Source organism: Xyrauchen texanus, chromosome 39, assembly GCF_025860055.1.
Source record: "Xyrauchen texanus isolate HMW12.3.18 chromosome 39, RBS_HiC_50CHRs, whole genome shotgun sequence".
NCBI lineage: Eukaryota > Metazoa > Chordata > Actinopteri > Cypriniformes > Catostomidae > Xyrauchen > Xyrauchen texanus.
Genome location: NC_068314.1, coordinates 13,536,941 through 13,561,420, shown reverse-complemented (window position 1 = coordinate 13,561,420; position 24,480 = coordinate 13,536,941). Strand labels below are relative to the sequence as shown.

The window sequence follows — 24,480 nt, the reverse complement described above, 5'->3', positions numbered from 1 at the left end:
AGTGGGTACTTTATTTCAGCAATATCAGTATTGTTTGCATGTAGGCAGGATTATTTAGCAAGCATTTTTAACCAATCAAACATAAGCATGTTATACAAGATATGAATACTGATATATCAAGTACATGGAAAATGACACTGGAATTGTAAATGCATTTGAACATCCAAAGACAATGTACATTGCAACTAAAACATAAAGACTATATATAGACAGTAAACATACAGACAACATGTATATAGACTAAATATTGATATTATTATTCTCTGAACAAAAACGCATTAAAATCTTGCATCGGTCAAATAAAGCAAGAGTTGTTAGGTTCATATTATGTGACGTTAACATATTTGTATCTCAGCTTTACTCATAAATACATTGGACCTTATTCATGGAACATGGGCAGAACATACTTTTTTTTTTTAAAAAGATTTACATAGAAAAGTTTTTGTAAATCATTTTTGTATTAAAGTAATTTAAAAAATGGTTTTACGAATGATGCATAAATGAATAATTACATATAAAACAAAGTGACAATATGTGTAGGTACATTCGGCTTGTGTTTTAAGAGGAATGAAGCCAAATTTGAGTGTATATTCTTATCTCTTGCCATTATGGTGTATAATTATAACTGTGACATAATGTAACAACATCCATAAACAAGTGTACGAAATAAAACCGATCACTTATGGTGAAGTCCAGAAGCCCCCATGGTTTCAGAGGTGATATCAAGGGTTCTAATTCATACTTAAGTTCCAATGTCAAAAATGACACTAAACATTCTGATTTTTGGGAACCTTTCCAAATATCTTTCACATTAGCAACATTAGTGCATGGTTTTAGTCATAATGTGACCACAACTAACCTTTCCCCTCTTTCCTGTCAAGATCGAGGAATAGGGAAGACCCTTCCTCTCATTTCACGGGTTTTGTAGCTATAGTGAATTGCGGAGGCCTTGACAGAGAGCATGTTCCTTCCTTATCCGTTTAGGAAGCTCCACAAGCCCTCTGGAGAGTCATCCACTATTAACCCATTCCTATTAAAAGTAATTAGGAGAAAGTTCATGTCCTTAGATGTTGTGCAAGTTGAAAGTCTCAAGAAGCTTCACAATTCAGCATTCAGTTTGCTTAAGTCCCTCGTGAGTGTTTGGGTTGGATATCAGAACTTATTTTCCGTCCAGAGCTCAGTCAAATGTTGAAACTGTTACTAGATTTATCTCCATTTGAATTTGAGATTTTGAATCCACTGAATTGGATTGTAGTTTGTGGCTGTTGGTGTGTGTCTATCAGTGCTTAATATTACAAATTATACATATTTGAAGTCCTCTTTTTATCATAAAATTCCACTCTTGTCATGGCAAAAAAAAATGCAATGATTACAGTAATCAATCCACACTTATTTTCAGATTTGACACTTTTTTTTTAAAGGGATAGTTCACATAAAAATGAAAATTCCATTATTATACTCACCCTTGTGTCATTCCATCCAAATCCATATGCTATTATGTTTTCAGTGGAACACCAAAGTATTTTTGAAGAATGTTTATCCATCTCTTTCCATAAAGCAAAGTTTGTAGTAACCAGGGGCTCTCTCAAGCTCCAAAAAGTTCAAAATAACACAGTAAATGTTGAGCAATGACTTGTGTGCTGTGTTGAAGTATTCAGAAGCCATACAACAGGTTTGTGTGAGGAGCAGACCAAAAGTTTGTTGTTATTTAAAAAAAAAAAATCATGAATTATATGATATTATGCTTTCATTCTGGAGCCCTGGCATCAAAATTGTAATTTTTTATATTTTCCACCAGGTGGGCCATTTTTCTCATGTTTAGCCTATGGAGCAAATACATGCTTTTTTCCTATTTTCTGTTTGCTGTATTATCGAGCACTGCAGGCCATTCGAAATAAATGATGCAGCTAAAATTGTGTGGGTGTGTTGGTATGGATGTCAAGGTGTGTTTTGTACATGCAATATATCCCCATAAGGATAGTAAAACCTGACATTTTTGACATTGTGGGGAAAGTTGTCAGTCCCCATGAGGAAATCATACTAAATTATGTTTTCTGAAAATGTGAGTTTTCTGAGAGGGTTAGGTTTAGAGGTATGGTCAGGGTTAGGAGATAGAATATATAGTTTGTACAGTATAAAATCCATTATGTCTATGGAAGGTCCCTGTATATCATGTAAACCCAACGTGTATGTGTGTGTGTGTGTGTGTGTGTGTGTGTGTGTGTGTGTGTGTGTGTGTGTGTGTGTGTGTGTGCGTTTATGTGATTTATGAGGACAATTTTTTAAGTTACAAACTGGTAATTACAATGTTATTATGCTATTATTGTGGTTTATGAGGACATTTCTAGTGTCCCCATAATTTAAATCACTTAAAAATCATACTAAACAATGTTTTATTGAAAATGTAAAAATGCAGAAAGTTTTCTGTGAGGGTTAAGGTGAGAGGATAGTATCTATAGTTTGTACAGGTTAAAAGTAATTATGTCTATGGAAAGTCCTCATAATGATAGGTAGACCAACAAGATAGACCTGTGTGTGTGTGTGTGTGTGTGTGTGTGTGTGTGTGTGTGTGTGTGTGTGTGTGTGTGTGTGTGTGTGTGTGTGTGTGTTAAAATCCTGAAAATGTATGAATATTTGGTAGTTATGATCAGCACTGATGTTTGTTAAAAATCTAAATCATTGAAAGTGGAAAATAATATTAATATATAAAATATTTTTTGCCGTGGACGTTTCTATCCTCTAAGGTCCTAAGTGTGAGGTTTGTTTTGTTTTTTTTAATCTGATACCACGCACACAAAAATAATGCATCAAACTCAATGTTGTTGCTCATCATTGACATATCCCAGACTGTGATAATCCAAAAAAAATAAATAAATAAATAAATATATATATATATATATATATATATATATATATATATATATATATATATATATATATATATCCCCTTAGCATTTAGTGTATGGAAAATAATTCTTTGTGTGTGTTGGGGTTCATAAAAAACAACAGTGGCATTATATAAACAAACTGAAAGGGTTAAAATCCTGAAAATGAATGAAGTTATGATCAGCACTGATGTTGGTTAAAACAGTAATTAATTGAAAGTGGAAAATAATATTAATATATAATATTATTATGGCAGTTTTTTGACGTGGACATTTTTGTCATCACCTCTGAGTAACTTTTTTTTAGATGCACAAGAGTTAAATTTCTATCTGTTCCTCACACAAAGCTATTTGGCTTCAGAAAATACGAGTCACACGGTTATTTAAATTTTTTGACCCTTTTGGAGCTTGACAAATGTCACTGAACTGTCATGTGGCAAGAGCAGTGTAAAAGATTCTTCAAAAATGTCTACATTTGTGTTCTTTGGAAAATGAGGGGGAGTCAATAATGACCGAATTGACATATTTGGTTGAACTGTTCCTTAAGACAACTGAAAGCATATCATGTATGTTCTATTAAAAGGCTAATTTTAGTTCTGCCTCTTCATGTCCATTTACTAGAAGAACATTTCCATATCTGATGCTGTTCTATGAAGAGAAGTGGAACCAGCAAAGTTTTGAGTTAGCATGAAGCAACAGGAAGTCATCTGGCTAGCCTTACACCTCATAGCAGGACCACATGATAGTTAGCTGTCTGCACTTTTGCTGAGGCTGTGAAGTGTCAAAACTGGCCAAAAGAGAGAAAAAAAATCTTCCAGTTCCTGATAAACTTAATATAACCACAGAAATAGCCACTCACTTGCTCATTCGCTTAAGTCAAAAGTTCAGTGCATACAGTTCAGTTTATTAACCTAAATCAACAAGGATTTAACATCAAGAACAACACTGAGGGTGAGCTATAGTTTTTTTGGCAATTTTTGTTGAAAATGTTTTTTAATCTCATGGCGTAGGTGCAAAGTTTATGTTCCTTTTAATAACAGTGAATTGAAACTTGACATATGGTCAGGTCTTTACCAAAGTGTTGTGAAAGTGAAATAATATCGTAATTAAATGACATGATAATATGTCGAGTAGCCATTCTAGTTCAATGGTGAGTTATGGGAATGCGATATGAAATGTCAAGCAGTTTCAGCACTATCTTGCAGTATGACATTATATGCTCTTAACATACATTGTCTCTATACATACAATAGAGAAGGCAAAAAGTTTATCAAAATTGGTGAAAAGCTTAAAAAAAAGTTTAACCTAAAATTTTCATGTTGATTATTGAAATAATGATAAAATCTTGTGCTTAATTGTGTATTAGTCTTTAAGTCTTTGAGTGTGCATTTAAGCATCATAAATGCTAATAAGTATCCCTGTAATTTATTGCTTTCTTTTCTTATGCATGCAGTGCAAACACTCAGATCAAAAGATGTGTGAAGAATTTCCCCAATGAGCTCATTTTTGTCTTTACATTTTTTTTAAAAATAAATCAGGGTCCACTCGTGCCACGGTTGAGGGATCTGTGTAAGCCTACCTAAAAATGTGGTCAAAAAACGTGTATGCCGTTACACCTCCATCAAAGTGGCACATGCATGCATCGCAAAATCAGTACCAGCCGAGTAGGCGTCCAGACATATTTATTGTCTGGGCAAAGACTCATAATGAGAGGGCAGGGTTCAGACATCAGTATGGAGGTAATCGTAACTGAGCTGAGATATTCTGCTCACCATGACAAAGCTTTGAGGTCACAGTTGGTACTCCCCCTCCTCAGAATCAAAGCCGCCCCCACACAATCTCCTCCATCCTTATACCTGAGGAAAGTGTTGCATTAAGTGACGGTTGTAAACTTAATAAGGTGAAGCTCTGTGTATAGCTTAAAAGAATAGTTCAACCGCAAAGTAAATTCTGTTATTGTTTACTCACCCTGGTTTCATTCTAAACATATGTGCTGTTATTTTTTTCTTTTCCATGAAACATAAAATGAGAAGTTTTGAAGAACATTTATTCAGCTCATCAGCTGTCAAGCTCCTAAAATGACAAGAAAACACCATGAAGGCACCATACAAGGTACCTACAGGCATGGAAAACTATTATAATTTTTTTCATTATAATTTCCAGGTCTGGAAAGGTCATGAAAATGAAATAACGTTTTTAAAAATGTATGCAAATGAATCATGTCCCCATGTAACAAGGAGATCAGGACACCTTGCATTGAAACACAGCTGGACAGACTGCCATTCTAAATGCAGCGATATCGAGACGTGTTTTTCTAACTTGACACAGCAGCCTAAATATGCTGCGTTTATGGCTCAAATAAATGTGACACAAAGAGGCTCGAAAAGCATCCGTTTGATGCATGCGCACATTGATGTATCCTTAGATAAGCCCTTATAATAAATCTATCTGTGACAGATCGATGAATGCAATTGCAAAATGGATTGCTGTGGACGATAGGCTAGTGATACACTCATGTTTAATATGGAAATAAATGATATATTGCCTTAAGCCAGCTTTTATATATTCTTATCACTGATTTACTTGTATATCACAATAATGTAATGCATTTTAATTATCTGAATTAATGTGTTTATAATATATATTATATTATTAAAACAAGTTTTTAAATATATTACTAAATGATTTAATAATTTAATATAAAATTATTGTTATTTGAAGGCCTTTCTCAGCAAATATTTATATATGCGATTAAATGTGATTCATTTGATTAATTAATCTGCATATCATGTTATTAATTGAATTACAAGTTTTGACAGCCATAATAAATATATTTTCTAGTTATTCTCAATTTTATAGCTATAGAGATTCTTCTGAAGTCATACTGGAGCTTTGTGTGGAAAATAAGTGTTATTCAGTGAAAATCTTTCCCTTTTTCTTCTCTCATTTTTGCTGAATAACATCTTTAATTTTGGTCCTCACACAAAGCTATAGTGTGGTGCTTTTTGGAGCTTCATAATTCATTGTAACAGAGCAGCAAAAAGATTGTTAAAAAGTCTCCTTTTGTGTCCCACAAAGAAACAACACACAGGTTTGGAACATTATGAGGGTGAGAAAATAATGACAGAATGATTATTTTTGGCTGATTTCTGTGTGCCATTTTATCCATTCTAATCAAAGTTGTATAATGTTTTATTTTTGCTTAGGCTGTGCATGTGACACGTACCTAGGTTGAGTGCTGAAACTCTATAGAAAAATATCTATCAGCATGAAAGAAGAGTTAGGGTTACACCTTTTTATCAGATTTTGAAGCTTTACCATTCGCAAAATTGCCATTGGGAAGTTACAAGGAAACAGAAGTCATTTCTCGCTGTGGTTTTGTCTGTCTGTCAATCTGTGAGTAACGTGCAGATGCCAGTGAATGTTGTTAAGCAGGTTCTGCTTGTGGGCTTTCTCTGTTTTTCCATTACAGTACATGAATCCAGGGACGGATTATGACTTGCAAAGGCCCTGGGGCAATTATCTCCAAAGGCCCCCCTCCACCCAAAAGTTGTTGAGCGGGGGCGGTTGGGGTGGTAGGGTGTTCTTTGTTCATGCCCAAAAGAGTTTTCGAACAGGGGATCACCAAACTAGATCGCACAACCTTAAAGCCCAGGGGCCCCCCCTGGGCACTGGCCCCATTGGCCCGGTCGGTAATCCGTCCCCGCATGCTTCTATAATGTGTATAACTAGCATGCGTCCCCGAAGGAGAAATATAAAATATTAACAAACTGATTGGTAAACTTTCATATTTTAATGAATTTACTTCAGAAAATGGTTTATACTTGAAGAAGCCACTATTATTTGTGATCTTTAAAAAACGTTTCAACACTCCTTTCGTTTCAAAAGTTTTGTACATTTCGAAAGATTTCTTAAAGGAATATTCCGGGTTCAATACAAGTTAAGCTCAACTGACAGCATTTGTAGCATAATGTTGATTACCACAAAAATGAATTTTGACTCGTCCCTCCTCTTTAAAAAAAAGCTCAAATCTGGGTTATAGTGAGGCACTTACAATGGAAGTAATGTGGACAATTTTTAATGTTTCAGTGCTCACTGTTTCAAAAGTATTGCCACAAGACTTATAAAATCACTTATTAACCTTTTCTGTGTAAAGTTATACCCAATTTTACAACTTCTTTGTCATGACAATGTAATGTCAACAAACCCTAAAACAACTTATTTAAACAACTTTACAGCTCAAATAATACAAGAGTTTTAACAGAAGAATTAATGCAACTGCTTTTATAAAACTAAGCTTCACATTTCTGTTTAAACCCTCCACAAATTGACCACATTCACTTTAATTTGCTCCATTCACTTCCATTGTAAGTGCCTCTCTGTAAAACAGATATTAGCTTTTTTTAAAGGAGGGAATTCAAATAAAGTCAAAATTTATTTTAGTGATAATCAATATTATGCCACAAATGCTATTAATTGAGCTTAACCTTTATTGGACCCGGAACATTCCTTTATATGTTGAGATGTGGGGATTGCATTTTTAATTTTAGGTTCCAATGTTGTGAATTTTGTGTTAAAATGTGTTCCTGACATGACAAGTCTACTCATAATTACACATGCAATATGACATTATATGGATAGAATAAGCTATGTGGAATTTTGTAAATTAAAAAAGCAAAAATGTGGTTAAATAGTGAAAATAAACTATATATTGCAGAAGTTTGCATGCCCCTTTTGTTTCAGGCCTATAAGTTTTCATCCTGTTTCATCCCCTTTGCATCCAAGTTTGCATCCCCTTTGTTCTTGTGTTGCCTTCTTGAGCATCAATGAATATTTGCACCTTTTGTAATAGTTGTGTATGTGTCCATCAATTGTCATAATTGTCAAAAGCTGGATGTCTATATCATTTAGCCACTGCAAACCAAAGAATGTAAAGCGTTTTTCTTAAGAAAACTGGGGAGCTTCACACCTCAGGCCAAAGCAGGGACTCATGAACAATTATTACACAAACAGTCTTTAATCATAGAGAAAGCAGCACACCATATTAAAGGGTTTTCTCTCATGCAGTCTGTCTCATGACCGCACACAGGGGATCAACAGTCCGTGAAGAGTTTCACTTAATAATGCATCAGATTTCAGTTTGTTTCTCACCAAAACCTTGTCGTATTTCTTAAGACCAATCATAAGTCGCGTACAATAATTTGTTCGACTTCTGAATTATACTTTTGTGTTCTTTTGAAGCTTGAAGAAGTGGTCACCATAAACTGCCATTGTTTGATTGTATGCCATTGTTTCACTGAGCACAATTTATTTTCACAATTTCTACCTTTGTGCTAAGAAAAAGAAAGAAGATTACAGAATTTTCAGTTTTGGTGAACTAATCCTTTTAGAACTACGGGAATGTAAACTTTTGAACCGGATCATTTGTTTAAATTCAGTTACCATTTTGTCTTGTGGAACATATGTGAGTATCTGTTGTCAAATAGCTTCTTCAAGGTAGTACTAAATACATTTTTATGATGCATCTAATTTTTTAAAAACAATAACACGTATCAGGGTTTTAGGTGCACAAGCAGTGTGTAGAACTGCCCCACGTTTTCTGCAAATGAACAGTCATGTCTGTGTTAAATGGCCCTAATATTAGCAGTGGGCTTTACCAATGTTTTCAGATGTAGCATTGACAGTCGTCATGAGATGTAACTTCTCAGCGAGTGCTAATGTTGTACTGTGTTGACTAGTTATTTTCCCAAACCAGTCGGCAGATAGAGACAAAAAAATCTCAGTATATATTATTTCTATAGATAGGGATAGTTTAAGATAAAACTAAAATAAATGTAAAGGACAAATTGAAAATGAGGTAGAAATAAAAAACAAAATTAAAATTCGAAACAATAATAACGCAGCTTTCACTTTCTTTTGTCTATGTTTGAGTTGAGAGGAAATGCAATAAATAATTGAAATGTCAACAGAACTCTACAAGAATTGTGTTCATACACGTAAAGCATATGCTTTTATTCTGAAACCACCTTGATGTTTGTTCAGCAGAAAACTAATCATAAAATAAAGAGGTGTTTTTGTTACATTTATATTGACTATTGTTTTTTCTTAGTTGTGAAAGTTAAAATAGGCTTAAAATATTGATGTTGAGTTTAAGGTTACAATTTCAGATTCATGAAAATTCAGACTCTGTCTTGAGTCCGACTCAGCCCCATTTGGACTCGGACTTGATTGTTTGAAGACTCAGACTTGACTTGGACTTGACTAAGGTGAACTCGAACCCAACACTATTCCTTTCTTGATACATTTACCAGTCAAATGTTTGGACACGCTCGACTGAGTTATGTTTCTCATGATTTTAAAAAGCATTTTGATCTAAAGGCATATGCTTAAATGCTTGAAATTAGTTTTGTAGAGTAGACAAATATAAATTACAAAGCAAAAATGGGTTTTTAATGGATGAACAGATCAGTGTGCAGAGCTGTAATCTAGACAAATGACAGCTTCTTGAAGCAAAAATATAGAAGATAAGAGTTTTGATTTGTTTGACGTTTGTGCACTACATCATTCTCAACCTTCCAATTTTGTTGTTTTGATGACTTCACTATAATTCTAAAATCTGCATAAATAGTAATAATACAGATTGTGATGGTGTTCAAACTTTTGACTGCTAGTGTAGGTACATACATGTATTAGGTACAAGAGTTTCTGATTTATGTGAAATATTTTGGCCTCACATTTTGGTTCTGACTTGGCGTTTAAGAGACGTTCTTAAGAAATATCAGTGGAAAACATCATGGTCCTGTTGCAATAGTGTCCCTGTGGAAAGGATTTCACATAACAGACTGTGCACCTCCTTTGCTTGACTTTCTCATCAACAGTGAAGTTTTCAACAGCAGATCTGTGCAATCGTCCCTCTGTTTGTGGGCACCGCACTATAACATTTCAATCTAACACTGGTTTTGGAGTGAAATTTCCATTTAGTCACTGCTTTAATTCACCAAGGAAATTCATCACTTTGGAACCTGTTAACGCTAGACCGTTGGGGTCCATCAGTTGATATTTTTGCAAGAATCACTTGCAAGCAAACCACCAACATTCTTATCCAGTTTGAATGCATTAATAATACAATAATAATAAGTGATGCTAAAAAATACTTCTGCATACACTTAAGGGTAAGAGATTTTACCTAACCCCAACCCCTAAGTGTTGTTCAGATTTGGCACGCAACTCATACCGCACCATTTGTACTACGGACACGCATGACACCTCAAATCATGGTGCTTATTGAGTAGAAGTGTGATATTACTTTTCTATCAATCAGACTTGCTAAAACAAATCCCACAGGCTTACATTTAAGGAGGGCCATAGAGACCAGAATATCATAGAGATTTAATGGGGGTCAAATTCTGTGATATATTTTATGTGGTTTAATTCACGTACAGTATATTATTGTCACAGACTCACATGTGGTGCCCTGATGGTGTTTTGTGTTTGTTTGAGTAACACTGTCTCTACATGTTTATTCATTATTGCATCTTGCAGGGCCACTCTTGATGAACTTTAAGTCATCATGGACCCTTTTGTAGTTGCTACGGTGATTAACAATACATTTTATAGTGAAAAGCTGATTTTATAGTAGATTATGACTTGCTATCCCATAAAACCTGAAACATGGTCACTATATTTTTTGCGGTAAATTTCTGGCAACCACAAAAACGAATATTTTACCGTAAATTTAACAGACTTTTAATTTATTTATATTTTTTACAGTGTAGCAATGGCTTAGCAACCACTTACAACACAAGCATTCACCACTCGAATACATACAAATCTAGTTTAAAATACATTTTGGTAATTATTAGGACCTCAGTAATTTTGCTTTTGTTGGAAACAGATTCATGCAGGGCAAGTCAGCCTTTCAGTATCTTTGTTTGCAGTCATTGTTGTCTATCTCAAATTCCACATTCACTGCAAGCTCAGACTTGATTGGACGACGCAAATCTAAACAACTGTCCATTAAGGGCTGGTCCACGTGGTAAGTGTTGTCTTTTGTTCAGATACAGGGCATTAACTTTGACAATTTGTCATGTTTTGTAATGTTCTATTCGCACGTCAGGTTGGCGCATACAGTTTCGTCCAATGAAACATTAGATGCGTTGAGAGCACCATTGTCCCCAACAGTTTAGCAGAATTATGTAACAAAAGAATCTACAAGTGCTGGCTGGTGATAAGCTGCACATACCTTGGGCTTCAGTGGGGATTTGTCATTACAAATTATTATCAGTATAACAATTTGATTGAAAAGTCTAAAATGAACATGCATGTGGATTGGTGGTGGCGTAGTGGGCTAAAGCACTGAACTGGTAATCAGACGGTCACTGGTTCGATCCCCACAGCCACCACCATTGTGTCCTTAAGCAAGGCATTTAACTCCAGGTTGCTCCAGGGGGATTATCCCTGTAATAAGGGCCCTGTAAGTCGCTTTGGATAAAAGCGTCTGCCAAATGCATGCATGAATGTAAATGTAACAAAAATTTAGATATGTCCCCCTTTGCTTTAAAGGGACAGTTCACCAAAAATGTACAAAAAGTCCATAATTTACTCTTCTTTTTGTTTTTCCACACCTGTATGACATTCTTTCCTCCATGGGACACAAAAGGAGATGATAGGCATAATGTCAACATCCTTCAATATTTCTCCTTTTGTGTTCCACCGAAAGAAAGTAAACGAATTTGGAACAACATGAGGTGTGAAAAATTCATTTTTGAGTAAACTATTCCTTTTTTGACAGCTTGCACTCGAGCTGGAATGGATGTTTGTGCGAAAGCTGATGATGCATGTTGTCCAGCATGAATTGATAATGTATTTCAAAGTGCATCTTGTGTGCTTACATTTAATGTCATAGCATTTCTTTGTAAGTAAATGTTTCAAAATCCTAAAACTTTCAGTATATTTCAAGGTTAAAATGTAATAATTTTGAATTCAAGATGTGGACCCTATTGTACATAAACACTGCTAATCAAAATCATTCATATGTAGAAATCAATACTACGGTGTACAATACAACTCTGAAATTTGTTTATTTAGGTTTGACCTTGTATTTCGATGGGCTTGTGGTTTCAACCAAAACTTGAGTCTAGGTTTTCAACCACTTGACTCATAGGAGTAGGAGTTTTTCTCACTAAACAAAATTTCTGACAATGCTACAATATCATTCGCCAACTAGAGCAAATGTCCAAGATGTTTACCACATTTCAAAATGGGCATGTTATGAACGGAAACTTTATCTTTACTAAGAATAGACACTTCTACAAATCACTATACCTAGAAAAGCTGTTCGCCCTACTAACAAAAGACAATTGGTTGTGAGGGTAAGTGTTGTGGCGTTTGCTCTCTATTTAGATACCAATCAGAGGGGAAGAACTCAGCCAGTGACTTTAGGGATCTGGAAAACCTGTTGGTATTTTTGGAAAGTCACTGGGAACCATTCCACTATCACTAAAATACAGTGAGGTGCAAAAGAGTCTACTATAGATAATACAACCTGGGGCCAGTCCCATAAACAAAATTAAACCAATCTTAAGTTTTTTATGCAACTGACTGAAAAAGTTAAGACTATTGTTAAGACAAAATTTTAGATGACATACATGACCATTAACTTTTTAGTTTGTCTGACTAACTAAAGAAACACCAGAGAAAACCTGTTGCATAAAACAAGCTCACAGCTGTCTTTAGTAGTTTCATTAGTTGCATTGTGGCAAAATTAAGACAATGAACATCTTTAAAAAAAAAAAAAAGAATGGCTGACAGTGTGTGCTCAAAATAGTTTGAAAATATTTCCTATTAAAAAAAATACAATGCTTCAAATTCGATTCTAATGAACAAATTTATTGATTTTAAACCAAATAATAAAAAAAGAACACAAGGAATTTTGGCGAAGTCTTCTACAAAGTCTCAACTTATGCCCCTTTTAGCCAGAGATTATTTGGCATAAACAGGTTACTTCTATTAAAATGAATGGGGGAAATTGGAATGATCAATGGATGTAGAAAAGGAAGTCCTGCCTTACAGGTAAACGATGATAGATATCAGATACAGACATTGCCTGCCAACCAACTCAAGAAAAGGCATGCTGCTATACAAGCTGGAAAATTTGTGGGTTTTTGTGTGTGTAATCTGTGGCAAAGAAGCACAATTTATGATACCATTGTTGTCAGATTTTACTGTTGATTTGAAAAATGTGGTTTGATCGTAATCTTGGCGAACCATTTAGAGATTTCGGTCTTTCCCCATTCAAATAGATAGGAACTGTTCTTTTAATCCACTTGTAACCATAGAAAATAAAGTTCCAAAGATAGCCACGAGGAGAACTGACTTGTTAAAAAGACTAATCCACAGGGTCCCTATGCAGTGTTCACTGCTCCCTACTCACTGACCACGGGATATCGGGTAAAGTTCACTTCACTTGACAAAATTTGTTCATTTGGAATACCCTGAAACGTCATCGAACAGACAGCGCTTGAGTCGCGCTGATCACAGGGTTCAAGTAAAATGACTCAATATACTCGTGTAAATACATATAAATGTACAATAAATAACTTTACATCCACATATATAAATATATATAATACATCTATGTGTATACTTATAAAAATACAGAATATAAGAATATACACATTTTCATGACATTGGATGTAACAGTCGCATCTTGTGCGCTTTGCACTCGAGCACAACCGCACAGAAAGCACACCTGAGGTAAATTAAGCTTAATTAAAATGACAGCGTATTAAACTCCTTTCGTTTTAATTTTATTTTAGCGTTTATTTTAGACAAACTGCATCAGCACTCTGTTGGTTCGCATTGCCTGGTGATTAAATTTGCCTCTCCACTTCCTGTGAAGTGATCTATCGATGTACACTTATTTCCTGTGCTGTATGAAGTGCCATTTGGTTTTAAATGAGTCAAATCTATGTTTTTATGCAACCGGCCCCTGGTCTGATTTTTGCCAACTGACTTTATTGCCAACTAAGTTTTACGTGCCGCGTTCTACATTTTGTCGAAGTTTCCTGAAAAATGAGTACAATGGCTGATTTTGTCTTTATAAACACTTCACTCTACATACTACTGTATGTATTATGTCAACACACTTTTACACTAACGCATCATATGAGAAACGTCACATTTTATCACTTGTATTACAAACCAGTCTACTTTTACACACTTATTACAGCATGATTAGCCTGCTCTGTAGCTCACTTGATAGATTGTTGGTCTTTAGACTCGGAGACTGAGATTTTAAGCCCAGTCAAAGATGCTTGAAACAAAAATGCTGTAGAAGCGACATAAAATTACGTGGTTGTTTCAGAATATGTTGAATTTGCATTTTAAAACACTATCGGTTAGGTTTAGGTGTTGGTTACGGGTTAGGATGTACGTTTTATGTCTACTGTACCTCTCATTTGCTTTTAGGTCAGTAGTGGTTAGGTTTAGGCTAAAGTTTCAGGTTGGGGTTAGGTTAGGGTTTGGGTTAGGTTAGGTATACATATAGTCTACATATAATTAGGAAGGTATGTTTTACTCATTAAATCCTCCATCTTAAATTCACCTTAAAACCTTGTCTGATTACGACACCTATACACTGGGCATTGGCACCCCCTGTTGGACATTTCATTGGGAAACTGCTGCAAAACGTGTAATGCAGAATGGAATTTTGTTTCTGCAAAAATTTTGCCATGGTCACGTAATTATCACGAGATCAGACTGTGATAATGGGAAAAATGCAGTCTCTGAATTGCATTTGTCATTGATCAACACAGGATCCCGAACCTGGGTCTCCCACACTGCTGACACAACACGCTTCTGGTTGCGCCACAATAAACTATAAATATGTAGGTCGGATTTCCTTGGTTCTATTGAAGCACACAAGATGATCTTTGGAACATTCTCAAATCATGTTGGATAACACGGATCATCAGGTTTTGTTTATGCCATCTTGAGGATTTAAAGTTAGGAAAGCAAAAGGGGAACAAACCAAGTACGGAGAAAATCTCCAAACATGAGGGTGAACAAAGGATGAACCTTTAACAATGATGAATAATACTGAGAATCAAGTAGTTTTCAAAATTGTGTCTGTGTGGTTGAAATAGCAGTTTTACACAATCAGCGTCCTTGATTATATCTAGTAATCTGGGTCGATATAGTGGAGGCAGATGCAATCAGCTGTTTGTGAGGCCATCGATGGGTCAACTGAGTTTATTATCAACTACAATCTGTGGCACTGGCACTCTGGATTTGTGTTCGCTATTTAGCACATCTGCCTCTCTGAAAATGTTACTAAAGAGCATACAGGTACAAGTTCAAATAAGGCATTTGGAGATCTCTCTGGTTTTATAATAATGATTTGAATGTTTTGAAGCGTTCTCTAAACCATCGCCTCTACTAACAGGGGACTGTTCAGTTGTAATACATTTACATTTATTCATTTGGCAGAGCATGATCCATGTTATCAACATGATTTGAGAATGTTCCAAAGAGCATATTGTGTGCTTCAATAGAACCAAGGAAATCCGACCTACATATTTATCGTTTATTGTGGCGCAACCAGAAGTGTGTTGCGTCAGCGGTGTCCAATGGATTGGCCCATTTCTATACTGCATAGAAAGTCTCAAAAATGTCTCTATAGCTAACTAAATTAATAAATCCAAATATATGATGTAATATTATTATGCCTTATGAAAGGTACATGTTTGACAGTTTTACAGTTTAATTTGACAGTACAAGCCTTGTGAAACTACAAGGATCTTCTCAGAAAGAGAATTTAATGCTGATATTTCTACAAAAACCCCAGTTATCCACTGTTTTCTATTAGGGCTGCCAATCAGTTACAATTTGAATCGAAGTAATGACATGATATAACGATTATTAATCGAATTAATCACAATTAAGTAGGCCCACAAATAAAGAAGATCCAATTTGTAATAATCAACATAAATATAATAATGATAATAATTCATATAATTCAAAGACATTACATTATTGTGGCAGACAAGTAAAGCATTGATTAGATAATACAAAAAGTTGCTTCAGAAGTCAGTATATTGTTTGCTTTATATCCATATCATTGAACATTATATGGATATATATCACTATCCTACCATCCACAGAGATCATTTAAAATTGTATTCATGTTTTTGTGCATCTTTGGATGCATCGCATGTCTCTTGATTTTAGTGTCTTTAGCCATAAACGGAAAGCTTTTAGGATGCTGCGTCAACTTAAATGTTGTTCGAAACTTTCTCGAGACGAGACCCCTGCACTCTGCTCCATCCAGCTGTCTTTGATCAGCTGTCGGTTTGCTGTCTGTACAGCTGCTTAATTCTTGTACACTTGGACCTGTGCTTACTGCCCCCTACTGACTGAGCAGCAAACTGATTTTATTTCTTTAGATTCGCAAAAACATGGAAGTTGCACTTCAAACTTGAATTGCTCCATTGGTAGGAAAATTCCTTATTACGGTGGCATGATTACTTGCATTATTGTTTTAACACATTATTTTATATACAATTAATCACATTCAATTAACATGTTAAATCGACATCCTTAGGGTTGACATTTTAAGATTGTCCAATATGGACAAACATAACACAACATATGTTAAAGTGTTAAAAAAGATGCCTCATGAAATGATGATGATGTAGTTTGTTTCGATATATGGAATCGTTATTTAAAGATATTTAATATCCATATATTTAGTTTAGTTTTTACCCAAAGATATTGGAAACACAGGGGTGAGGGCAAACAAAAATACATTGTCATGAAGAGAGAAAAAAAATATATATATATAAATAATAAAAAAAAAACCATAAAATAAAGTTACCATCATTTTATAGATTTATTAGAAAAAAAAAAAGACGTCTTCATTAACACACAAAAAGTTGACATCAGCTGTTCATTGTTTTGTACACATGTACAGTAAATGCTGGATACAAATAGCACCTGTTTTGTAAAATGATCTACATATAATCATGTAGTAATATGGCAAATGTTGTATTTCTATAGACAGGAAAATGCAAGATAGGAGAAAAATAGCTCATACGGTTTTTTTTTCACACTTCACGTTTGATGGTATCAGCTTCTGATGGTAGCAATGCTCATGAGCAGTTTTTATTTCAGTCCCCTTTTTCAAATAACCAGTGTATATAGCCCAGTCTAACATGTTTATTTTGGTGTAATGCTCACACTTTGAAACACTTTAAACTCAGCACGAGTCGGAGAGTGTTATTTACATCAGTAGTAAGGCATGTCTTCTTGTTGACTTGATAAGTGAGGTGTTAATACATAAAAAACTGTAAATCTGAACCCTTTGGCCTGATTTTATTTCTTTAGACTCTCAAGAATGTCACTTTGAAATGCAGAAACTATGTGTGATTTGCTATTTGTATGTTTTCTGTTATGAAATTCTAGGGTTTACAGTTTTTGCATATAGTTGATGTATTACATGTCAATGAGGATTTCTTTATTTTTATTTATGGTTCAAGTTTACTTGATCACCTTTTAATCACCTTTTGCAAATTTTACATAAATGGTCCTGCAGTCTGACAAATGCTATTTTTAAAAGTACAAATATTCCATGTAGTGTCTAAATAAATGAGGTCTTTAGTGCATACAAATGCATAATATTTATAAAAAAAACTTTTTTGTGGACATGAGAACTTTTCAATAGTTCATATGTTCAATATGTTCATATGTTCAATATATCTCCTCGACTATCCTGGTGAACTTCTATCGCTGTGCAATAGAAAGCATCCTGACCAACTGTGCTACAGTGTGGTATGGGAGCTGTTCTGTTGCAGAACGCAAGGCACTGCAGCGGGTGGTGAAAACCGCCCAGCGCATCACTGGGACTCAACTACCTGCCATCGAGCACATCCAGAGGAAACGCTGTCTGCACCGAGCTCGCAGCATCCTTAAGGACTCCTCTCACCCAGCCCACAGACTGTTTTCTCTCCTGCCCTCTGGCAGGCGTTTCAGGTGCCTCCAGACCAGGACCAGCAGACTAAAGAACAGCTTTTTCCCCAGAGCTGTCTCTTTACTGAACTCTAACCCTCACTGATCCCACTCCCCTCATATACTGATAAACTCTCCTCTCCCTCCTCATACCTCATACACTTTGTTATTTGCACTGCTATAATGTTCATTTGCACTGCTGACTATATTATAGTAACAACTGTTTACATATGCATCTTGCACTACTTATCTGACTGGAATATCATTTGCACTGCCGACTGTTTATTTACAGTACCAATTGTTTACATATACATTTGCAAAACCGTACTTTAACTGTAATATGCAATTACTTTCCACTGCACTTTTACTCGGATAGTTTTTGTCCAATTTAATTTGTACTAATAGTATTTATTGCACTTCTGGTTAGACCCAAACTGCATTTCGTTGCCTTGTACCCGTACTTGTGTAATGACAATAAAGTTGAATCTAATCTAATCTAATCTAATCTAATCTAATCTAATATGTTGATATCCCTCACAAACATTTCTCAAAGCAACCAAGTTGAAAATTATCTCATCATTTAATCACCCTCATGCCATCCCAGATGTCTAAGACTTTCTTTCTTCTGCAGAACACAAACAAAGATTTTTAGAAGAATATCTCAGCTCTGTAGCTCCATACAGTGCAAATTAATGGTTACCAAAACATTTAGCTCCAAAAGCAGATAAAGTCATCATAAAAGTAATCCATACGACTCCTGTGTCATCAGAAGTGCTATGATACAGTATGTGTTGGAAAGAATCAGTTCAATAAAAAAAATTGTTTTTATAAGAATATCAAGATTTGCATTCTCCATGCAAATAGCCACCTACTGGGCAGGGAGGATAATTTGTAGTAAAAAATGACTTTTTTATCTGTTTCTCACCCTCAATTATGATATCACTTCAGAAGATTTAGATTTAACCACTGAAGACTTCTGAATCATTTTTATGCTGCCTTTTTATGGTATTGTTTTTTGTACCCATTCACTTGCATTGTTTGGACCTACAGAGCTGAGATATTCTTCTAAAAATCTTAGTTTGTGTTCAGCAGATGAAAGAAAGTCATACCACTTTGGGATGGCTTGAGGGTGAGCAAATGATGAGAACATTTTCATTTTTGCATGAACTATCCCTTTAAGCTGTTACTTCTTCCTGACCTGACCTAAATGACTTTTGTTGTGTGTAAACAGTTTGATTCTATCATTATGAAGGGATAGTTCATACAAAAATGCAAAATATATCCCCCATTTACTCACCTTCATGTTATTCCATACCCATATTTCTTTCTTTCATGGAGCAAAAAAGGAGGTGTTATGCAGAATGATAGCCTTAATAACATTCACATTCATTGTTTGGGGGAAGAAGAAAAAAATGAAAAGAAAGTGAATGGGGGCCGACACTGTCAGTTTAAAACATTGTTCCTAACATCTCCTTTTGTGTCCAGTAGAAGAAAGAAAGTCATACATTTGGAACATCATGAGTGAGAAATCATTTCGAGAATGATCTGGAAAATTCACTTGTTGTTGTTGTTGTTGTTGTTGTTGTTGTTGTTGTTGATGTTATCATTGGAACATAGAATTGCCTTTGGCCTTATTGTGCAGTTTTGTCCCTTCTTTTGGCAGATATGGTGGACACACAGACGTTTGCCTGGCCCGTGGGGTTTGGTCTGAGTGCTCTGGAACTGCAGGAACTTGACGATAGCTCACACTCACTGGACATGAAGCCCTTCTCCACACTGGGTTACACCAATATATCTGGGATTGAGTATGAGCCGAGCCCACCACAGAACGAGATGCCACACATGATGGATCTAACACACATGTACAGCTACAGAACACAAGAGAACTACAGGGTACAAGAGAGCATCTACAGGGCTCATGAGAGCAACTACAGAGGGCAGGAAGGCAACTACAGAGGGCAGGAAGGCAACTATAGAGGGCAGGAAGGCAACTATAGAGGGCAAGAGGGCAACTATAGAATCCATGAATGCAACTACAGAGGGCAAGATAGCAGCTACTCCGAAGAGAGCATCTACAGAGCACAAGAATCCCAAAGTATGATACAGTCTTATGTTCAGTGTTTGTGTATCAAAGTTTGAAGGACATTTTTGTTTATTTGTGTACAATATACAATTTAGTACTGTTTTGGGTCGCCACTTGATGTCTATTCTGGGTTCTGCAGTAAAGCCAGTTGAGAATCACTGATTTAAAGGAGCTTTATCAGACAAATATTCATATGGTAAAAATGTACATAATGTCTTTCCAGTAACAGAGTTTTCATGTAATTAATCAGTAGTTTTTAGTATAATATTTAGATTAAACAAATATAGTAGTTGTATTTTCTGTTGTGTTTTGATTGAATTCTTATTCTAAGCCTGCTTTATTCGGTCTGTTTTCAGATTCAATCAAACTTGAACCCGAGTCTCCTCCACAGTTTGCAGAGAACAGCCTGTCATTTTCCAAACCTAATGAAGACCCATCCACCTCCGTGTTAAATATTGAGTGTCGCGTGTGTGGGGACAAGGCCTCTGGCTTTCATTACGGTGTTCATGCCTGTGAGGGCTGCAAGGTACAGTTAGAAACTCAGTGTTTTCACACACCTGGTGCCTGAAACCCATTTCTGTTTCTGTTCATTTAGACCCTGTTTGGTATTAGAATGAAAATATGTCTCTCTCTGTAACAAATAAATAAATACATTTTGATGGATCATGCTCTTGAAACAATTAATAATATCAGCAAATTGATTTTGGAGCAACTCAGTATGTCTACTTTAACAGTGATGTGGCACAAATGCATCCAATCAGAACATGTCTGAATGAATGAAAGGATAGTTCACCCAAAAATGAAAATGCTCTCATCATTTACTCACCCTCATGCCATCCCAGGTGTGCAGGACTTTCTGTCTTTTGCTGAACACAAATGAAGATTTTTTGGACAACAATCTCAGCTCTGTTGGTCCATTCAAAACAAGTGAATGGTGACCAGAACTTTGAAGGTCCAAAAACAATAAATGCAGCATAAAAGTAATCCATACGACTCCAGTGGTTAAATCCATGTCTTCAGAAGTGATATGATAGGTGTGGGTTAGAAGCAGAGAAATATTGAAGTTCATTTTTATTGTCAATCTCCACTTTCACTTTCACAGTCTTCTTTTGTTTTTGGTGATTCGTATTGTTTGTGCATTTTGCCAGCTACTGGCCAGGGAGGAGAATGTAGAGTAAAAAAGGATATAAATATTGATCTGTGTTTTTACCCACACCTATCATATCACTTCTGAAGATATGGATTAAACCACTGGAGTCGTATGGATTACTTTTATGCTGCCCTTATGTGCTTTTTGGAGTTTTAAAGCTCTGATAACCATTCAGTTGCAGATAGAAAGAAAAACGTACACATCTGGGTTGGCACGAGGGCGTGTAAATGATAAGAATTTTTTTTTTGGGTGAACTATCCCTTTAACATGTTATGTGGAGCGGGATTATGGATAGTTCACTGTGAGTGGGGCTGCCCAGCGTGGAACAACAGAAATAGAAACCACCGAAACAATCAGAAAAATGTCCTCTCCCTTTTTCATGTCGCAGTCACGGCTGGTTGTGACCAAAAGTCAGATTTACATGAAAGAGATAACTTTTATTGTTTGTCAGTTTATTGTGCTGCACTTACGTAGGAGTGGTAGAGATGTGTAGAGTAAAAAAAATAAGTGTTGAATTAATTACAAGATGGGCTGATTCATTAATCAGAATAATTGCATATAATGTGAGCTTTGCATTTAGGTGGTACTTCAAACTGGAATAGCTACGGTGGTAGAAAAAAAAATCCTATTACAGAATTGTGTTGTTTTTAGAATTAATTGAACTAAATTAAAGCAGTAAATTGGCTGCCCTAACTGGCATTTGACATTTTTATCCAAACAAAGCAGTATTACAAAGGACACTCCTTTTGGAGCAACCTGAGATTTAGTGTCTTAATCAAGGGCAGAATGGTGATAGCTTGTGGATCACACCATGCAGGGTTCAAACTCACCCACCTTTGCTTTCCAGCTCAGATCTTTAGCCATCACGCCACACCACCCACACAGGCAACAGCGTGTTTGATACCTAAGAGCTTTGAACATTTGTATACGTTGATGCCCTGAACAACCTAAGGTCTTCCAGTCATTCTGATAAATTTAGAACATTGAACCTCTAATTCATTCTCAGACACGCAGATGAGGTCAGAAATTGCCCTACCATGCCTGAAGCGCCTAAAACTGTCTCACACTTCAACCACGAAACCCTCGGCAAGTTTCCACTGTGGCAGAAATATGTATGGGCAGAAAGATATGTCTGAATAAGAATAATCATGTGAGTGGGTGACCCAGACATCTCAGGTGCACATAACTCCCACATACTCAACAGATATGAGGTTTTGATGGTACATCTTAAAGAAACTTGAAATGAGACGTACATATTTATGAATAGAATACTCCATATCTTTCAAAACAGAGAACGATGTACGTTGATCACTCATGATAAAGCATTGATGCAAAGAATTTGTAACAGGATTATCCTTTAAAATATGCAAACTTGTGGTTTACCACATCCCTGGTCGATATGCAGCATTCTTTGAAAAAAGGACTTCACTAGAACTTTTTTATCTGTAGGCAAATTGTCTGAAAAACACAGTTCGGAACATGTTACATTTGGAAAGTTCCTTTAATACTGTACTTTAACTAAAAATGGAACAACCACATTAGGTTTTGTAAGAGTAATTGGCTAAATGCAGGTCTTGTTCCACGAGCCCTTCACTTAACAATGTGAAGAATGCTTAAAAATGGGTTCAGCCAATTTATTGTTTGATAATACAAAGCCACGCTTTTGCACCTTCTATTTATATCATTGGCTTCTGATGTTTCTAAATTTAAAATCAAGAGGTAGCGTAAAAGTATGAAAAACATCCTCTTTTTAAAGGCTTTTTCCTGTGTGCATGTTTCTCACATCTGTATGAATTTTGTACTTACTAAAAATACTGCACGTAGCTGGCCTGTGACTATGCCAGTATGTGAAAATATACCAGAAATAGATTTGGTCAATGTCTTTTTACACCTTGTATTGTTTCCACTTTAAACACTCTTTAACGGAAGCGCTTAGAATCTGCCCTGATGGATATCTTTTGGGTTATGTGTATTATTATCATTTAGAAGCATACTAGTTTATGTTTGTCAGGGTATAATCACATAAATCTTTACAATATTTACGCTGGTGAATTATTAATTAGTTATTATTAATAACTTCATGTCAAATCGAAGGAAACCAAGAATTGTTTTCTGGCCAAAGTCCAAAGCAAGCAGTGCTTCTCTGTCTTAATGATATATTATTAAGATAAAGGTTGCTTATCATGAGACCTCAGGTTATCTTTGGGTGCATAATGACTCAAGTGGCATGTTGTAAGTAATTTCTAAAAGGGACTGTGGTTTGCTTGTCGGATTAAAGCATAATCTTTTAGGCCCAGATTTACACTGAGGTAGATTAGAGAGTACCTTTTGTTTTGTTTATTACTATGTTATGCATTTTACAATATCTATATTCCTTGCAAGGCAAGCAGTTCCAAAATGTATTTGTTATTCTAAGGAGCTATTTATTCAAATGACTTTTGTCCAAACTAATGTAGATTGATTCATTATGAATACAGTATATATATATATATGCATACTGTGTATATATACATAGATTTTTTTTGGTTAAAGACATTTCTGAGTTGCTAGTGACACAAAACAATTGAAAAAAAAAAAGACTATTTTCAAACCGGTTTCCTGAACTATCCTGTTATGTATACCTTGTCTTGTCTCACTGTTGCCCTTTGTTTGTCATTTTTGTCACTTTTGGAGTTCCTTAGTTTCACTTTTGTCACCCTTGTAGCTCCATAGTCTCCTTCTTAGCTTTCATGTTCTCTGTTCACTGTTTTCACCTGCCCTCGTTAGTTTGCCATTGGTTTCTGTTTATTGCCCTGTCATCTTGTTTGAGTTCTGTTTGTTCATTGGCTCCCGTTTTCCCATGTCCATGTATTTTAACCCGGTTGTTTTCGTTCTGTTACGAATGAGGCAGCGAAGGCAGACGAGGAGAGCGGATCTACATGCAGCTTAACTTTATTTTAACAAACAAACAAATAAACACAAAGGAAAAACCCACAATGGGAAAACAGGAAACTTAAACACGATGAAACAAAACTGAGAACTCGGGCAGGGAACACATACCATGCTAACAACATTCAACGATTGACAGAGGTGAGTGAAAACAACCGGGTTAAAATACATGGACATGGGAAAACGGGAGCCAATGAACAAACAGAACTCAAACAAGATGACAGGGCAATAAACAGAAACCAATGGCAAACTAACGAGGGCAGGTGAAAACAGTGAACAGAGAACACGAAAGCTAAGAAGGAGACTATGGAGCTACAAGGGTGACAAAAGTGAAAACTAAGGAACTCCAAAAGTGACAAAAATGACAAACAAAGGGCAACAGTGAGACAAGACAAGGTATACATAACATATCCCCCCATCTGCCTTTG

At 35.7% G+C, this 24,480-nt stretch overlaps 1 protein-coding gene across 2 annotated transcripts in view; it reads left to right on the top strand.

Moving 5' to 3' along the window:
• The window catches only part of pparg (peroxisome proliferator-activated receptor gamma), a 43,164-nt gene that overhangs the window by 5,644 nt on the left and 13,040 nt on the right, over window positions 1–24,480 (top strand). For both annotated transcript variants that reach the window (XM_052111121.1, XM_052111120.1), the window contains exons 2-3: window positions 19,555–19,986; window positions 20,331–20,500. In XM_052111121.1, coding sequence (XP_051967081.1) covers window positions 19,557–19,986; window positions 20,331–20,500 — 600 coding nt within the window. In that variant the 5' untranslated portion in view covers window positions 19,555–19,556. The remainder of the gene's footprint in view (window positions 1–19,554; window positions 19,987–20,330; window positions 20,501–24,480) is intronic.